Genomic DNA, 17,796 nt, shown 5'->3' with positions numbered 1-17,796 from the left:
ACGTTTTCGTTGGAGTGCCTGTTTTCTCTACGCACCGTTTGCCCAGTATGTCCTCTTGGAGGGCAAGAAATTTATCTTCTTCAGCTAAGTAATCTGTCTGGGAGGTGTCTTGCATTTTAGCAATTGTGGGAGCATCTGTGATACTGTAATGACAGTAAGAAATATATATTTGGTCTTCATCCCTGTTCCTGGCACAGAGCTCCCCAAGCCCTTGTAATTCCCTGTGAGGAGAGCAATAAAGGTGCCTTTTTGTTACGTTAATGAGGAGGCTTCTGGAGAGCACCTAAGGATGGGGGATGGTCACCAGAGGAACCAACCCTATGAGTAGAGGGTTGGAACTTTCAGCCCCACCCCTGGACCTATGAGCGGCTGGAGATTGAGTTCCATCAATCCCCATCAATGGCCAATGATTTAATCAATCTTGCCTATGTAATGAAGCCTCCCTAAAAACTCAGAAGGATGGGGTTTGGAGAGCTTCCAGGTTGGGGAAAACCCAGAAGGCTTCCACGTGCCACCATGGCGCCTGTGCCCTGAAAAACTGTGGGACCCAACCTGGAGGGATTTGGGGAGGAGTTTTATAGCAGTGGTTCAAGGGCAGGGTTGCTGATAAAGGTCAGGCCTACAATCCTTTAATCTGGCCTCAGGTGGTCTCCTGATGAGCTTCTCTGGTTCCTTTAATCTGGCCTCAGGAACTCAGGGAAGGTCACAGAGGCTGGAGTCTATTCTCTACAAACAAGAAACGGGGTACACAGAAAGGCTTCCATGTCCAGGAGCCCCACAGGGTCCTGCTTGGTTTCACTAGGACACCCAGCTGGTGCTGGAGAACTGCTTGCTTTGGGAAGAAATCCATATATTGGAATTAGGGTCAGAATCAGACCATCGTACCTCCCAAAAGCCCCTTCCCACTTTCTTCCTCGTTGACCAAACTCTTTTTCATGCATCCCTCCCAGAGTCTAAATCTCCAGTGGAGGAACTAGATTATACGTTTAATTTAATTTTAATCCATTTACATCTAATAGCTGCATGTAGCTAGTGGCCACGGGCTTGGCCAATGTGACTGAGGGCTGCCCGCTCTCCTCTCCCATCACATCTGAGCTGATTAAGGCTGTTCTGGGTCCAGTTTGCCTGTGTGTTCTGGCCAGAGAGCTGGCTCACAGGCCCCAGGGAACATGAAGAAACAAGCATCCTCATACTGTCCTGTCTGTCTTCGTATTCCCAGTTTTCTCTCTGCTTTCAACAACTGTGTTTGTGATATAGCCATTAACATTTCCTGATCACCTTTAAAACCTCCAAGAGGGACATCCCTGGTGGTCCAGTGGTTAGGACTCCTAGCTTCCACTGCAGGGGGCGCAGGTGTGATCCCTGGTCAGGGAACTAAGGTCCCGCATTCTGTGTGGTGTGGCCAAAAAAAAAAAAAAAAAAAAAAAATCAGGGTTCAGCAATTTAAAAAAACAAAAACAAAAACCTCCAAGAGACCTGTATGTCCTCAGCCCAGATGTGCAGAGGGTCACAGGACATCAGGAGCATGGAGGTAAGTGAATTGGATATTTAGATTCCAAGGAGGTTCCAGCGCACCCCCAAAAGTCACTAACACAGGCATTGTGGCAGCATATCCTTGGCTGTTTGGAAACCAGGAGTGATCCCTCCCAGTTCCTGTTACTCAGGCAGCCCCAGATCTACCTCCCCTTCCGGCCCCTCAGCTCTGCTCCTTCGGAAGTCGCTAAAGCTTAGGAAACTTTGCCCAGGTCAGAAAATAATCCATGAGGGGTAAAGAACTGAGAACTTCAGCTCTCAGGTGACTAAGAGGGAGTCCTGGGGACCCAGACTCCCAGCACTGAGGGCTTCCTCTCTTTGAGCCTCTGTCTTCTCACCTGTAAATTGGGTCTATTAACAATCCTTCCTGTGCAAGATTGTCCGCACAACGAAAAGAGACATTGTGTATTCGCACCACAAAATGCTCCTCTATGGGAATGAGAAGGAGCAAATCATAACATGCACACCTGTGGCTGAATCTCACAGACATACCATAGAGAGAGAGAAGCCAGGCACAAAAGAGGATGCACTGTCCGATTCCATTTACGTGATGTTTCAAAACAGGGGAACTAACCTATGCTGATTAGAGTGAGGACGTTGTTTATCCCCACGTGTGTGTGTAGGATGTCTGGAAGGGGACAGTGGGGGCATTCTGCTTCTTGTTCTGGGTGCTTGTTATTCAGGTGTCTTAACATTGGGAATATTGATTGATGGGACATTTATGATATGTGCAATGGTTTGGGTGTATATTACATTTCACTGAAAATTTTACTGAGAGAGAAAAAGGAGGGAGGGATAGAGAGGTGAGCGATGGAGAGAGAAGAGAAGGAGGAAGAGAGAGGGGATGGAGGGCAGGAGAAAGGAAGAGAGGAAAAAAAAAGGGAGGGAGAGATCAGAGGGATGGAGAAACAAGGAAGGGAGGGAGGAACACTTTCCTGGAACAGCGAAGGTAAAGAAAGGGTGAGTCTTGGAATCTTCTGCAGCGGGACGGATGACGTGGGGTGAGTTGATAACAGGGTTCAGTAGAGTCAGTGGAAATCATTTCTTATCCTCCCCCCCCCCACACACCCCCATCCACACAACTGGAGGCTAGGAGAAACACCAGCACCACAGACAGAAATAGCCGGCTTCCAAGCACAGTCGTCAGTGACCTGAAGCAGCTGGACAGTGCCTGAGCCAGAGAGGCCGCCACTGACAAGCGCCCTCTGTTGTCAATACTATTTCCATGGGCTGGAGCTGGCCTCGGTCTCCCAAGCCTCAGAGTAGCCAGGGCCCACGATTCCTGGGACTCTGACATGAGGGAGGCCCCACGTCTGTCCCACCCACCCCCAACCCATATATCAGAGGATGTTGAGATGGCTCGTGCCAGCTCACAGACACTTGTTAACATTTCAGGATTTTTTTTTTTAAGAAGTTTTTTTTTTTTTTTTTTTTTTAATTTTTGGCTGTGTTGGGTCTTCGTTTCTGTGCGAGGGCTTTCTCTAGTTGCGGCGAGCGGGGGCCACTCTTCATCGCGGTGCGCGGGCCTCTCACTATCGCGGCCTCTCTTGTTGCGGAGCACAGGCTCCAGACGCGCAGGCTCAGTAGTTGTGGCGCACGGGCTTAGTTGCTCCGCGGCATGTGGGATCTTCCCCGACCAGGGCTCGAACCCGTGTCCCTTGCATTGGCAGGCGGATTCTCAACCACTGCGCCGCCAGGGAAGCCCCAGGATTTTTTTTTTTTATTGAAGGATAGTTGATTTACTTCAATAAAAAATGTGTTAATATCTGCTGTACAGCAAAGTGAGTCAGTTATACATATATATACATAACTGTTTATTTTTTATTTTTTTTAGTTGCAGCTTGCGGGTTTCTTAGTTGCGGCATGCCTGCAGGATCTAGTTCCCTGACCAGAGATTGAACCCGGGCCCCCTGCATTGGGAGCACAGATTCTTACCCACTGGACCACCAGGGAAGTTCCTATACATACTTTTTAAAAATATTCTTTTCCACTATGGTTTATCACAGGATACTGCACATAGTTCTCTGTGCTACACAGTAGGACCCTGTTGTTTATCCATCCTATATATAAAAGCTTACATCTGCTAACCCCAATCTCCCACTCCATCCCTCCCCTAATCCCCTCCCCCTTGGCAACCACCGGTCTGTTCTCTATGTCTGTAGGTCTGTTTCTGTTTCGTAGATAAGTTCATTTGAGTCATATTTCATATTCCACATATAAGTGATATCATATGGTATTTGCCTTTCTTTCTGACTTACTTCACTTAGTATGATAATCTCTAAGTTCATCCATGTTGCTGCAAATGACATTATTTCATTCATTTTTATGGCTGAGTAGTATTCCATTATATATATATATGTGTGTATATATATATATACACATATATATATATACATACATAGCACATCTTCTTTGTACATTCATCTGTCGATAGACATTTAGGTTTTTTCCATGTATTGGCTATTGTGAATAGTGCTGCTATGAACATAGGGGTGCATATATCTTTTTGAATTATAGTTTTTTCTGGCTATGTGCCTAGGAGTGGGATTGGTGGATCATATGGTAATTCTATTTTTAGTTTTCTGAGGAACCTCCATACTGTTTTCCACAGTGGGTGCATCAACTTACATTCCCACCAACAGTGTAGGAGGGTTCCCTTTTCTCCACACCCTCTCCAGCATTTGTTATTTGTAGACTTTTTAATGATGGCCATTCTGACCGGTGTGAGGTGGTACCTCATTATAGTTTTGATCTGCATTTCTCTAATAATTAGTGATGTTGAGCATCTTTTCATGTGCCTATTGGCCATCTGTATTTCTTCTTTGGAGAAATGTCTATTTAGGTCTTATGCCCATTTTTCAATTAGGTTATGTTTTTTTTGTTTGTTTGTTAACATTTCAGGAATTTTATGAGCCATTATTAGAAATCAGTCATATAAAATTACAATGAAATAAGTGATATTCAAAACAAAGGTAACAAATTCTCAAATTCAGCCCTTCCTAATTACTTTGCTACATTTTGATGAACCAGTGAAATTCCAACATCCATCTTCCCTCTTTTATGTTTGTCTCTCATTAACATAAACAAAAATATCAGCCGACACTCATGTAGGAACTACATTTGTGGCATCCATAACAGGAGCTTCTTCTTTGCTGGACTGGAGAGTAACCAGACATTTATTGGTAGTCTGATTTTGTGACATTCCTGTTCGAGACAGAATGATGAAAACTGGTACTGGATTTTGTAAGAAATAGCAAGTCGCCCTGAAACTATAGTGGTGTGAAATTTACAATTAAGAATATCGTGTATTGTATTATGATTTGTAAACTGCTACATATCATTTATAATCAGTAAAATTTATCATAAACATATGTATTTATATACAGACATACTTTTTTTTTCCCCTCTAGAGCTGGCGGTTAAATGTTTACCAGCATACCACAGTGCTGAAAATACCTGTGCTTGGGATTCTGTAAGATCCGTGTTCAAATCTCGGCTCTGTCACTACTTGTGTGACCTTAGAGACATCATCCCCCTTTTTTGGACTTCAGTTTTCTCTTCTTTAATACAGAAGCTATAATAACTGAGGGTGATCTTTTGGCTGGAGCTAGTAAGTATGAAGTGGGTAGCCCAGGGCTTGGTATATATCACAGCCACCATCAACATTATGGCTCTTTCCACTTGCTGGAGACAAGCCTGCTCTCCCTCTGCTTTCTCTGTCCTCTGAGATCCAGACCACAGTGACATAGCCCTTCCCTCTCATCCTCACAATCCTCCTTCCTCGTGGGACCTCCCTTTCACAATCAACACACTGGGAAATCCTTCAGCAGACTTTCCTGTGAATCCTTGGACCTGGGGAGAGATGGGAGGGGACACATTCTGGTCCCATGTACCTTAGAAGAAGAAGGCCCCTGTGAGCTTCTCCAGGGCAAAAACCAGTTCCTGGTTTATTGTATGCCAGGCACTGTGCTGTTGCATTGATTTGTTAGGGCTGCTATAACTCATTACCACAAACTAGGTGGCTTAAAACCACAGAAATGTATTCTCTCACAGTTCTGGAGCCTAGAAGTCTGAAATCAAGGTGTCAGGAGGGTTGGTTCCTTCTGAAGGTTCTTAGGGAGATCGGTTTTATGCTTCCTCCTGCTTTCTGGTGGTTGCCAGCAATCCTTGGTGTGATGGATTCAGTTGTAACCTCCCCCATATTCCTAAATTGAAGTCCTAACCCTGCAGTACCTGTGAATGTGACCTTATTTGGATAATAGGTTGTTGCATATGTCGTTATTTAAGTTAAGATGAGGTCATACTGAAGTAGGGTGGGCCCCAATCTAATAGGGCTGGGTGTCCTTATGAAGAGGGGAAATTGGGACACAGACACGCATGCAGGGAGAACGTCATGTGAAGATGAGATGGGGGTGATGCTTCTACAAGAGAAGGGATGCCGAAGATTGCCAGCAAACCACTAGAAGCTAGAGAAGAAGGCTGAGACAGATTCAGAGCCTTCAGATTCACAACCCTGTCAAAACCTTGACCTCAGACTTCCAGCCTCAAGATCTGTGGGGCAATACATTTCTGCTGTTTAAGCCACAAAGCTTGTGATACTTTGTACAGAAGTCCTGTAAAATGAATACACTTGGCTTACAGATGCATCCCTCCAATTTCTGCTCTGTCTTCATATCACCTTCTCCTCCGTGACTACTGTTGACTAATCTCCCTCTGACTCACTCTTATAAGGGCTCTGTCATTGGATTTAGGTAGGGGTGATCTCATCTCAAAATCCTTAACTTGATCACATCCGCAAAGACCCTTTTCCCAAATAAGGTCACATTCACAGGTACAAGGGGTCAGGACTTGGGCCTGTCTTTGGGGGGCCACCAGTCAACCCACTATATCTGGGGATTCATATAACGTACATCCTCTCATGTAATCTTCGCTCCAAAAGAGAGTCAGAGGAGGGAAACCGAGGCTATGAGCGAACAAGTCACTTTTCCAAAGTCACACTGTTAGGTCAGAGGTGGGATTATAATACAGGGCCCTCCAACCTGCTGCTATTTCACGCTCTGTCTCAGAGGAGGCCTCAGTAACAGTGTTTGATGAATGAATGCATGAATGAGTGAATGAATGAAGCAACTCAGTAACGGGAACGGAAAGCAATCTTGTGCAAATATTTCCTAGAAATAGCAAATTATTAGCAAGTTTGGGAGTTCACTTATTTTACTTTCTTTCTTTCTTTCTTTCTTGGCCACGCCGCGCGGCTTGTGGGATCTTAATTCCCTGACCAGGGATCGAACCCAGGCCCTTCACAGTGAGAGTGTGGAGTCCTAACCACTGGACAGCCAGGGAATTCCCTGGGAGTTCATTTAAACCAGGTTCCATGCCTGGTATTTCCAGCTCTCTGCATGACATTGAATATATCAAGACCTTAGTTTCTTTATCTGTAAAATGGGGATTATAATACTTGCCTCAAATGGTTTTCAAGGGAGTTAAATAAGAGTAGGCATGAAATAGGAGCCTGGGGGGAAGGGGGGAAAATGTCACTTCAGAACCATTGGGGGCTTATTTTTTTGGCCGTGCCATATGGGGCTTGTGGGATCTCAGTTCCCTGACCAGGGATTGAACCCAGGCCAAGGCAGTGAAAGCTGGAATCCTAACCATTAGGCCACCAGGGAACTCCATGGGGGCATATGTTTAAGTCATTTGCGGGGTCCTGAGCTCACTGAGTCAGAATATATGGGAGTGGGACCCAGAAATCTGTATTTTTAGCAAATGCACACAGCTGATTCGGATGCTCTGGTGCCCCCAGACCCGTTTGCAGGAGGCTTGGATAGGTGATAAGAGCAGATGGTGGAGGAGGTTTCTGTCTGTGTGCCCTTGGGCACCTTCCCTCAACTGGTCTGGTCCCCAGGTCAGAGCTGAGGTCGCCGGGGAAGGTCAAGGATCCCCCTGTTGCCGCCTGAGTCAGTCATGCAGACCCTCAGCTGCTGCTGGTTCAGGAACAGCTAAAACTCACCTCAAATTCCAGTGTGCTGGGCAGACGCTCTCGCTTAACCTGAAGGGCTACCCTGCGAGGGACAACTTGAGATGTTCCCATTTTACAGATGAGGAAACAGAGGCTCAGGGGAATCAATAACACGCAAGTAACCGGCTCATACCTGGGGGCCCCAGCCCATCCCCCCGGCCCCCCATCATCCTCTCCTCCATCTTCTGACTCAGACTGTTGCGTTTCTCCCACGAGAGGCTATTCAGGCCCTGGTCTGTGGTGGAGGCGGACCCAGGACTCACTGTGGATAACGGGAACTTTGGGAAGGGAGCCGGGGAGGTACAGAGCCAAAGCCATATATGCAAGAGTAACCTGGGCCTTGAAATTTTTTCTGTCAGAGCTCTGAAGATGATGGACCCGAGGGTCCAGGGCCCAGGCATCTTCTACAACACACAGGGCTACAGGTGCCCAGCCCCTCCCCCCTCAGACCCAGGGGTCCAGCCCCCAGCCTCCTCTTCCCCCAGTGACCTACTTACCTGGCTCTGCTGACTCCATGCTGTATCACTCTGGCCAGGAAACAACTCTTCCCAGGCCTCAGTTTCCCTCTTTGGAAAATGAGACTCCCCTCTTGCTTCCCTGGGAGAGGATAGAGCTGCTGAAAAGGAAGTCCTTCTCTGGCTCTTTCTGTCTCTGTTCCCCTCTGGGGAGAAGGGTAGGAGCAGAGAGGAAGCGGGGTGGCGGTGTCTCCGGCTGGAGGGATGGGGTTACAGCCAGACGGGGCTGTCCCTCTCCTCGCGGCCTCGAAGGTCCCCCAGCTTCTTCCCAGAGGCAGGTGGGTGTACAGTCATCAACTCCCTCCCTCCCACCCAGGATTTCGGCAGAATTTGGAGACCTAGGTGTTTCCCAGAACATGGGTGTTTGGCAGGAATGGCCCTGTGTAACCAGCTGCAGCCTGGCCAGGGCTCTGCCAAGAGGGCTGGGACACAAGCCCTGGAATTCCTGGAAGTCAGAGGCAATCCGCTTCCAGATTTGGGATCTTTGCTGTTCCTGGGAAGCCTTACTTAGGGTCCCACGTCCCTGGGAACTCCTCATCCTACCCCTCCCAGCTGCTGGGTAGTCGGTGGTGGAGGGCGGGTAGAATCCCACCTCTGGTCTTTTTCCCTCCCCCCTCTTCCCCATCCTCCCCTCTCTCTCCCTCCCCCCTCCTCCCTGCCCCTCCCTCCCCCTTCCTCCTTCTTTCCCTCCTCCCCTCCCTCCCCCTCCCTCCCCCTCCCTCCTTCCCTCCCATCCCCACCTTTTCCTCCTCTTCTTCCTCTTCCCTGTCTCCATAGACCATTCTGACTCTCCATCCCAATCTCACTCATTCATTCACCACGTATTTATCTATTGAGCACCTACTGTGTACCAGGCACGGGTCCAGACCCCAAGGAAACAGAGTCACCAACAGCACAGGCAAAGGCTGCTGCCTGTGTGGAGCTTGCATTCTGACAAGGGAGACACATATTATACAACGAGAATCAACGGGCAAGTTATACTTTATGTAGGAAGGGGACAAATGCTGTGGGGAAAAAAAAATTAGAGGGTAGAGAGGGTCAGGAGTCCCAGGGTGGGGCAGGTTTCCACATTAAGCAGGGTGGTCAGGTGAGCCAGCCTCCCCCTTCCCTCATCCTCCTCCCTCTTTCCTCCCACCCTCCCTCCCATCTTCCCTCCTCCCCTTCCCCCTCCCCCTTCTCCCTCCTCCCTCCCCTCCCCTCTCCCTTCTCCCCACCTCCTCCCCCTCTTCCTTTCTCCTCTGACTCTCAGTGTCTAGATTCTCCCAAAGCACTTCCCTCCCCCTCAGGACACCTTGCCGAGAAATCACACCCCTGGACTCAAGCACTGAACAGAACACAGACCTCTTCAAGTTGCTTCCCTAGGATCCTCACCCTCCCTAGTTCCGAAAGGAGGCAAAGGTAGTCAGACGCAGCTCAGACGAGAGGCTCAGTGGGTCTGCCCCCCACACCTGCTGCCCACCTCCCTGTCTCCTCCATCCTCAGGGTTTCCTCTCCGGCCTTTGTTCTCCTCACTCTGCAGGTGCCCTAGCGCTCCGCGGGTCCCGCCGCCGCTGCCTGCATCCGAGCTCACACTCTGCTCTCTTCCTCCCAGAGAAGACCCTGGTATGAACCCGCCACCCACACACCCGGGCCAAAAGCTCCTAGTCTGTCCACTCTGTGTGTCCCTCACAGGCACCCAGAGCTGATCCTGTCTCTCCCCTGCTCCCAGCCCTCCCGTGGTTCCCCAGCACCCAGGACGAAGTCCCAGCCTCTGAATCTGGCATTCAGAACCCTGCGTGGGGTGGACCCTGCTATGCACCCACCCCTGTGCGTCACCCTTTCAGCCTCCACAACATCAACTCCCAGGTACTTTCCGGACTGTCTAGGACATTTCTTGTCTCGGATGCCCGTCAGGTTCCACCTTTCAACCCCCAGCCCCACCCCCGCCGTCCTTACTCTGACTAACTTCTCAACATTCAGGACTCACCTCCTCCAGGATATCACCTTCTCCAGGAAGCCCTCCCTGACTCTCCTGCTGGGTTCATGCGTCCTTGTCCTCAAACTGTTCTGTGATCCTCTGTTTACACAACTGTCTCCTCCACCAGACTGGCATCTCCTCAAGGGCAGGGCCCGGGTCTGAGTCATTTCTGTGTGCCCAGCATCGCCCAGCTGAGAGCTTGGCCCACGAGGGGCACAGGAGATGTCCCTACAGGGAACAAATGTTCCTTCCCCTGCCTTTTCTCCATTGTGGCCTTATTATCTCCCCACTTTCGCTCTTTGGTCCTGTGTTCTGTAAACCACACCCTGAGGCTTTGCAATGATGATAGAAGTCTTGGGACGGCCACTGTGGACCCAGGGTGGGGACCTGAGATCAGCCACCAATGGAGTGGAGGATTCTGGGAGAGATGGCTGTTAGCGAGGGGAGCAGGAGGTGGTCCCGCCACTACCAGACCCTGCCTCCTGTGGGAGTGCTGACTTGGTCTGTCCTTGTCTTTCAGCTCTTGTCTTGGCTATTCCCAGCCTTGGTCATCTCTCCCTGCAAGGAATTCTGGGAGACTGGACTTCTGGGTCTGAGGGAGGAGAGGTTAGGGTTTTGAACTCCTAGGTCTGAGGGAGGAGGGGCTGGGGACCTGGACCCCTGGATCTGAGGCGGGAGGGGCCGGGGGCCTGGACTCCTGGGTCTGAGGGGGGAGGGGCCGGGGGCCTGGACTCCTGGGTCTGAGGGGGGAGGGGTTGGGGGCCTGGACTCCTGGGTCAGAGGGGGGAGGAACTGGGGGCCTGGACCCCTGGGTCTGAGGGGGGAGGGGCTGGGGGCTTGGACTCCTGGATCCTGGTGGAAGAAACCATTGGGGTTTAAAGTCCTGGTTCCTCCTCCCTTATCCACACTCCAGTTTTGGAAACATTTGGTTTTATACAGCTGCTCCACCCTGGCAGGGCGGGGTGGGGGGCTGGGCAGCCAACTGCCCGGCTTCTGAGTGGAGCTTGGGCTGCCCCCCACCCCCCATCCTGGGGTAGAGGAATCACCCTCCCCTCCAGCCCTCTGGGCTGGGCTCCCACTGGAGGACCCATCATCCTGACACAGCCAGACACCAGGCGGTGGCCTAGGCTCCCGGCAATGGCGTCAGAGACTCAGAGACGGCGGCCCTGCCCTGGTGAGGTGGGCGGGGTGCCCCTGACTGGGGCCCTGAACTAGCCTTCTTCTCCCCGACAGCCAGGTTCATGCAGAGACCCAACCTGGTGAGGGTGCAGCACACCCTGCCTGTCCGGGGAAACCCAGGGAGTGAGGACTTGGCATCTTGCAGGGGAAAGCTCCAGAACAGGCTGGAAGAGATGGGGCAGCAGGGAGACATGAGGACTTGGAGACAGAAAAACAGAGAGAAACAGTATGAGAGGCAGAGAGAGAGAGTCAGAGAGAGAGAAACACACACCGAGATAGAGCATCAGAGATACACCAAGATGCAGAGAGACAGAGGGAGGAGAGAGGTTGAGAGAGACAGACAGACAGACAGACAGAAGCAGAGAAAGGAGAAACAGGCAGCCACTGAGAGATCAGGGAGAAACAGAGAAACAGAAACTGGGAGACAGAGAAAAATAAAAAGCTAAGGATACAGATAGAAACAGAAAGAAGGAGATAGAAGTATACAAAGAGAGACACAGGCAGAGAAACACAAAGAGAGGAAGGAAGAGAGAAAAGAGAGAAAAAGGACAAAAAAGTCAGGGAGAGAAAGAAAGAGAGACACAGAACAAGAAAGTCAGGAGATGGAGAGTCAGAAATTTAGAGACAGACACAAACCCAGAAGGAAGCAGGTAGAAATGGAAGCCAAGGAGAGACTGGAACACAGAGAGAAAGAACCAGACAGGCAGACGGACAGAGAAACAAAGCCAGGGAGACAGAGACAAAATGATAGACTCAGAGAAAGACAGAGACAAAGAGAGAGGAGATGGTCAGGTACAGAAATACATAATCAGAGTCACAGACACAGGGAGAGAGACAGACGTCATCAGTTCATACTAAGAGGAGCAGAGAGAAAGAACTAGATACAGAGATTTTTTTTTTCTTTAAATCATGAAAAGAAGGGCATGGAAACAATGACATTTATCACTGAGTCTAGTCCTGAGGAGCTGGGGACTCAGACACCCCAGCCCCCCACCCCATCTCTTTGGTCTCTGAGCGAGGCCACTTCCACTTTTGCTCTGACTCAGTTTCCCAGGCTCCCTGGGGGCAGCTGACCAACAACTCTGAGTTTACCCTGGAGGCTCTGAGGAGACAAATCCCAATGTCCCAGCCCCCTCCCCAGACCCTGGCACATATGCACGCGCTCGTGCCACACACGCGCGCGCACACACACACACACAAGCACACGCACGTGGACCCGAATCAATTAGGCACTGAACGTTCAGACGTTCACTCACAGCTCCAGTTCCAGACAGAAGGCCCCCCAGGCCAGCGCACACACAGTCACACCCACAAGCACTCACGTGTGTGCATTTGATTGCATCTGCCAGTGGCCGAGACCAGTCCCCGGGGAACCCAATCCCAGACAGATTCTGAGGATCCGAGGGGAGGGGCAGTGTGTGGGGAGACTGAGGTGGAGTAGAAGGGGGGAGGCGAGGAGATCTGGGAGAGGGGGAAAGAGAGAGCCACGCGGGAGAGAGAAGGAAAGAGAGGTCGTGAGAGAAAGAGGGAGGTGGGGAGAAAGAAAGTGATGGAGAGAAATCCAGAAGTGGAGGGAGAGACGAGAGCAGAGAGAAAGGAGAAGAAATCGAGGGGAGGGACGGGGAAAGGAGGGGGTGCGAGGTGGGGGAGCTCAGCGGGAGACGGAAGGGCGGCGAGGATGGGGGCGCTGGGAAGGGAGGCCTGGCGCGGGGCGGGCGGTGGCGGGAAGCGGGTGGGGCTCCCTGGCTCTCCGCCGTGACCTCAGGGCCCCTGGCCCAGCTCAGCCCTGACGTCAGCCCCTCCTCCCGCCCCCGCCCGCGCTTCTCTTCAAATCGCCCCCCAGCTCTCGGGCAGCAGAGAGACTCGGGGAGCAGCCAGCAGGCGAGGAGAGAGGCCCGCCGGACCCACAGCGATGAGACAGGTGTGTGCGTGAGTGCGTGTGTGTGTGACTGCGGCTGTGCCGGGGGAATACCAGTACGTGTGTGACCACGTGTGTGCGGGGAGCCGCCAGTGCTGGGGACCTCGCGTGTGCTCCTGAGCCGGACAGCGACCCTGTGAGTCTGAGTGCCATCCCGCCTGTAGGCACGTCAGGTGTGGCCTGCCGGTGCTGACCTGGCTGTAAATCCGTGTACGTCTGTGCGCCCAGGAACGGGAGAGGAGAGCTGTCTTGGCTTGACACGGGGCTCTGGATTTTACTTTCAGGTGTTCAGTAAATATTAAGTTGAGCCAAACGAAATCGCCAATCTCCGGTCTCTCTTGACTGGGGAAAATGGCAATTTCATATGGTTCAGTCTCAACTGTTACTATTTTTTTCTGCAACTTGCATCTGCCCCTTTGCTCCAGACCCACGGGTGGGTGTCTGTGTGTTGGTTGCCGCCTGAGCATCTCTTCCTGGTGTTTTTCCTTCCTGCTGAAGGGCATGTGTCCTGGAGTTCACCTGTGTGGCTGTCAGTGGTGGTGGTGGGGGCTGATGTCAGTTTCAGGATCACTAAATTCTAAGGGCAGGTGTCTGGAGTCATCTTTCAGAACATGAGTGTTTTCCTATGGGGGCACGCTCTGTGTGTCTCTCATCATGTGTGAGTATACGTGTGGAGTTGTGTGTCCATAGCCGACACGTGTTATCATGACTGTTGTTGGGTTTAGAACCCTCCAGATGCCCAGCCATCTCGCTGATCCCCAGCATGAATTGGGCCACCCCCAGAAACTCAGGCAGAGACAGAGAAGGAGGATTCCAGAAGAAATAATACTTGCTAATACTGACCGATTACTAGAACCAGGCTAAAAGCTGTGCCTTAGCTCTGCCCTAGAGAAACATAATATAAGCCACACACATAATTTAAAATTTTCTAGTAGCCACACTAAAAAGAGAAAAAGAAACAGGTGCAATTAATTTTAATAACATTTTTTTTAACCCAAGGTATCAGGAGTTGGCAAACTTTTTCAGTACCAGGCCAGACAGTCAATATTTGGGGTTTTGAGGGCCATACAGTTGAGTAATGTAACTACTCAACTTTGGCATAGTGAGAAATCAAGCTGTGTACAATATGTAATCAGATGAGCGTGGTGTGCCAATAATACGATGTAAGGACGCTGACATTTGAATTTCATATAATTCTCTTTATTTCTTTATTTTTATTGAAGTATAGTTGATTGACAATGTCCTCTTAGTTTCAGGTGTACAGCAATGTAATTCAGTTATATATATATATATTTTTTACAGATTCTTTTCCCATATAGGTTATTACAAAATATTGAATATACTCCCCTGTGCTATACAGTAGGTCCTTGTTTATTTTATACATAATAGTGTGTATATTCATAAAATCTTCATGTGCCACAAAGTATTTTTCTTCTTTTCACTTTTTTCAACCTTCTAAAAACATAAAAACTAATCTAAGCTTGCGGGGCCGTAGTGAAAAAGGAGGCCATAGTATGCCGACCCCTGCTATATATCAAAAATATTATCATTTCAGTATGTAATCAACGCAAAAATATGCATGAGATATTTTACTTTCTTTTTTTTTTCCGCATTCAGGCTTCACAATCCAGATGTGTGGCACATTTCATGCAGATGCTATATTTTCACTGGAGATACTTGATCCGTATTTTTAGATTTTGTAAAATTTAGTTGCAAAAGAAGCTTCACAGACCCTACTTGTTCCAAACAGGCATAAAAGCTTTCCAATAACTGAATTAAGGATCATTATCTAAATTTAAACACTTAAATTGAATAAAATTAAAAATTCAGTTCCTCAGTGGTACTGGTTACATTTCAAGTGTCCTGTAGCCACATGTGGCTGGTGGGTCCCCTATTGGACAGTGCAGCTCTACAGCTTAGTGATTCATTTAACTCATCATAAGCCCAAGAGATGGGAACTGGTGACAGAGGAGGCGGTTTAGCCTAGAGGACGGTGGAGCCTAGTGACCTTGGACGAGAGAATACACCTCCTGGTGCCTCAGTTTCCTTATTTGTAACAGGAGGGGGTAACAGTACCTACCTCCCATGGAGCAGTGCTTGGCACATGGAAGGGGCTAAACCCCCATTTTACAGATGAGAAAACAGAGGCACCTCCTCCCCTTTGATTCTGAGCTGTTCCAGCCACATGTACTGGACACCTGGCCCTGCCAGCCACTCCTCCTGGCTAGTCAATCCTCAGTTTTGCCATCTGTATGGTGGCGGCAGGAAACACTCTCTGTGCCCCGGGGCGCTCCTGAGGAGTAAAGCCAGTATATAAGGTTGTGGTTTAGTGACTGGATTCTTAGGGTTCAAATCTTGGCTTCTCTGACAGACTTGTGGTTGCCAAGGGGGAGGAGTTAAGGATTGGGAGTTTGGGATTAGCAGATGCAAACTATTCTATATAGAATGGATAAACAACAAGGTCCTCCTGTATAGCACAGGGAACTATATTCAGTATCCTGTGATAAATTATAATGGAAAAGCATATGAAAAAGAATATATACATTTAACTGAATCACTGCTGTACAGCAGAAATTAACACAACACTGTAAATCAACTATACTTCAATAAAAATTTTTTAAAATGCAACAAACAAACAAACAAAAAACTTGGCTTCTCTGCTTTACAGGCAGACCTTGGGCAGGTTGCTGCACCTCTGTGTGACTCAGTTGCCTCATCTGTAAAATGGGGATGGTAATAATTGTACCTAGCTTATAGGGCTGTTGCGAGGATTCAAATAAGTTAGTTCCTATAAAAGGTTTAGAGCACTGCCTGGCGCATATCACATTGCATTCTTCTTTTAGATGTATATTAGTATTACTAGTATTATCTTAACACTAAGAAACATTTATGAGATGAATCATTATTTTCTGTGCCACTAAGGAGGAGGGAAACCTTTGTTTATTAAACTGTGACACTCCACTGAGTGTAATCCTCGTGGATTTAAAAGCTGTTAAAAATGTGGAAAAAAAATGTATTAGGATCAATATAAGCAGGCATTCAGCCTTGATAACTGTTTACCACATTTATTTTCGTTAATGAAAATAACTTTGCAGTACCCAGGGGATTTTCTTTACGAAAAGGGTATGTTATATCACTGGCCTGGAAACAAAACCCAGGAAGGCTTCCCTTCCCCCGGGGAGGCATTTCAGGACCCTCTTCCCCTTCCTATCCCCTCTCTCCGCTCCCTGGCAGGACGTGCCCAAGCCCAGCCCCGCGGCCCGCCACTGCTCCGGCCTGGCCCGGAGGGTGCTGACCATCGCCTTCGCGCTGCTCATCCTGGGCCTCATGACCTGGGCTTACGCCGCCGGCGTGCCGCTGGCCTCGGATCGCTACGGCCTCCTGGCCTTCGGCCTCTACGGGGCCTTCCTCTCGGTGCACCTGGTGGCGCAGAGCCTCTTCGCGTACCTGGAGCACCGGCGGGTGGCGGCGGCGGCGGCGCGGCGGGCGGCGGCGCGGGGCCCTCTGGACGCGGCCACGGCGCGCAGCGTGGCGCTGACCATCTCCGCATACCAGGAGGACCCCGCGTACCTGCGCCAGTGCCTGGTGTCCGCGCGCGCCCTCGTGTACCCGCGTGCGCGGCTGCGCATCCTCATGGTGGTGGACGGCAACCGCGCCGAGGACCTCTACATGGTCGACATGTTCCGCGAGGTCTTCGCCGACGAGGACCCCGCCACCTACGTGTGGGAGAGCAACTACCACCAGCCGTGGGAACCTGCGGCGGCGGGCGCGGCGGGCGAGGGCGCCTACCGGGAGGTGGAGGCCGAGGATCCCGGGCGGCTGGCGGTGGAGGCGCTGGTGAGGACGCGCAGGTGCGTGTGCGTGGCGCAGCGCTGGGGCGGCAAGCGCGAGGTCATGTACACCGCCTTCAAGGCGCTCGGCGACTCGGTGGATTACGTGCAGGTGAGTGGAAGGCACCCGCGCCGCATCCGTGGCCCTGACACCCCGAATCCCACCCACTTCCCTCGGATCCTTCATTCAATCTAGAGATTGGAGTGCACCTCTTCTTTCCTTCCTTTACTCATTCATCCATTCAGTGGAGAGATTCTTTCCTTCGCTCAATCATTCACACGTCCATGTATCCACCTATCCAATAGGGCGATCACTCCTTCATTTTATTCATTCATTTATCCATCCAACGAAGAGATTGCTTCCTTCTTTCTTCATTCATTCATCCATTTGATGCAGAGACTTTCCTTAACTCACTCATTCACTCATCCATCCCTTTATCCATCCATTCAACATAAAGATTCATTCATCCATTCAATATAGACTGTCTCCCTCCCTCTTTCCCTTCCTTCTTTCATTGTAGTCCTTTCTTTTCTTCACTCATTCATTCATCTAATCAGCCAATATAGGGATCATTCATTCCTTTATTTATTCATTCATTCAATGGAGAGATTCCATCTTTTCTTCATCTAATGTAGAAATTCTTTCTTTCACTCATTCATTCGTGCATCCATCTGTCCATCCAATATGGAGATCGTTCATTCATTTATTCATTCACTTATCCATTAAATGTAGAGATTGGTTCATTCTGTTTCTTCCCTTCTTCATTCATTCAGTGTTGAGATTCTCTTGTTCATTTACCCATCCATTTACCTATCTATTCAATAGAGAGATTTATTTGTTCATTTTG

The 17,796-nt window shown here is 49.7% G+C and overlaps 1 protein-coding gene across 5 annotated transcripts in view; it reads left to right on the top strand.

Moving 5' to 3' along the window:
* HAS1 (hyaluronan synthase 1) overlaps positions 1-17,796 on the top strand; it is a 42,422-nt gene that overhangs the window by 19,392 nt on the left and 5,234 nt on the right. Inside the window, exons 2-5 of one of the 5 annotated variants that reach the window (XM_082367996.1) lie at positions 9,584-9,666; positions 9,773-9,909; positions 13,044-13,121; positions 16,353-17,060. In XM_082367996.1, the coding sequence (XP_082224122.1) occupies positions 13,113-13,121; positions 16,353-17,060 (717 nt within the window). In that variant the 5' untranslated portion in view covers positions 9,584-9,666; positions 9,773-9,909; positions 13,044-13,112. Of the gene's footprint in view, positions 1-9,583; positions 9,667-9,772; positions 9,910-12,894; positions 13,122-16,352; positions 17,061-17,796 lie in introns of those variants that run through there. The other 4 variants (XM_082367997.1, XM_082367993.1, XM_082367994.1 and 1 more) reach the window with 4 other exon arrangements.

Source organism: Balaenoptera borealis (genome assembly GCF_965194805.1).
Source record: "Balaenoptera borealis genome assembly, chromosome: 19".
Classification (NCBI taxonomy): Eukaryota; Metazoa; Chordata; class Mammalia; order Artiodactyla; family Balaenopteridae; genus Balaenoptera; species Balaenoptera borealis.
Note: the sequence above shows the minus strand (reverse complement) of the source record. Positions and strands in the feature narration are given on the sequence as shown.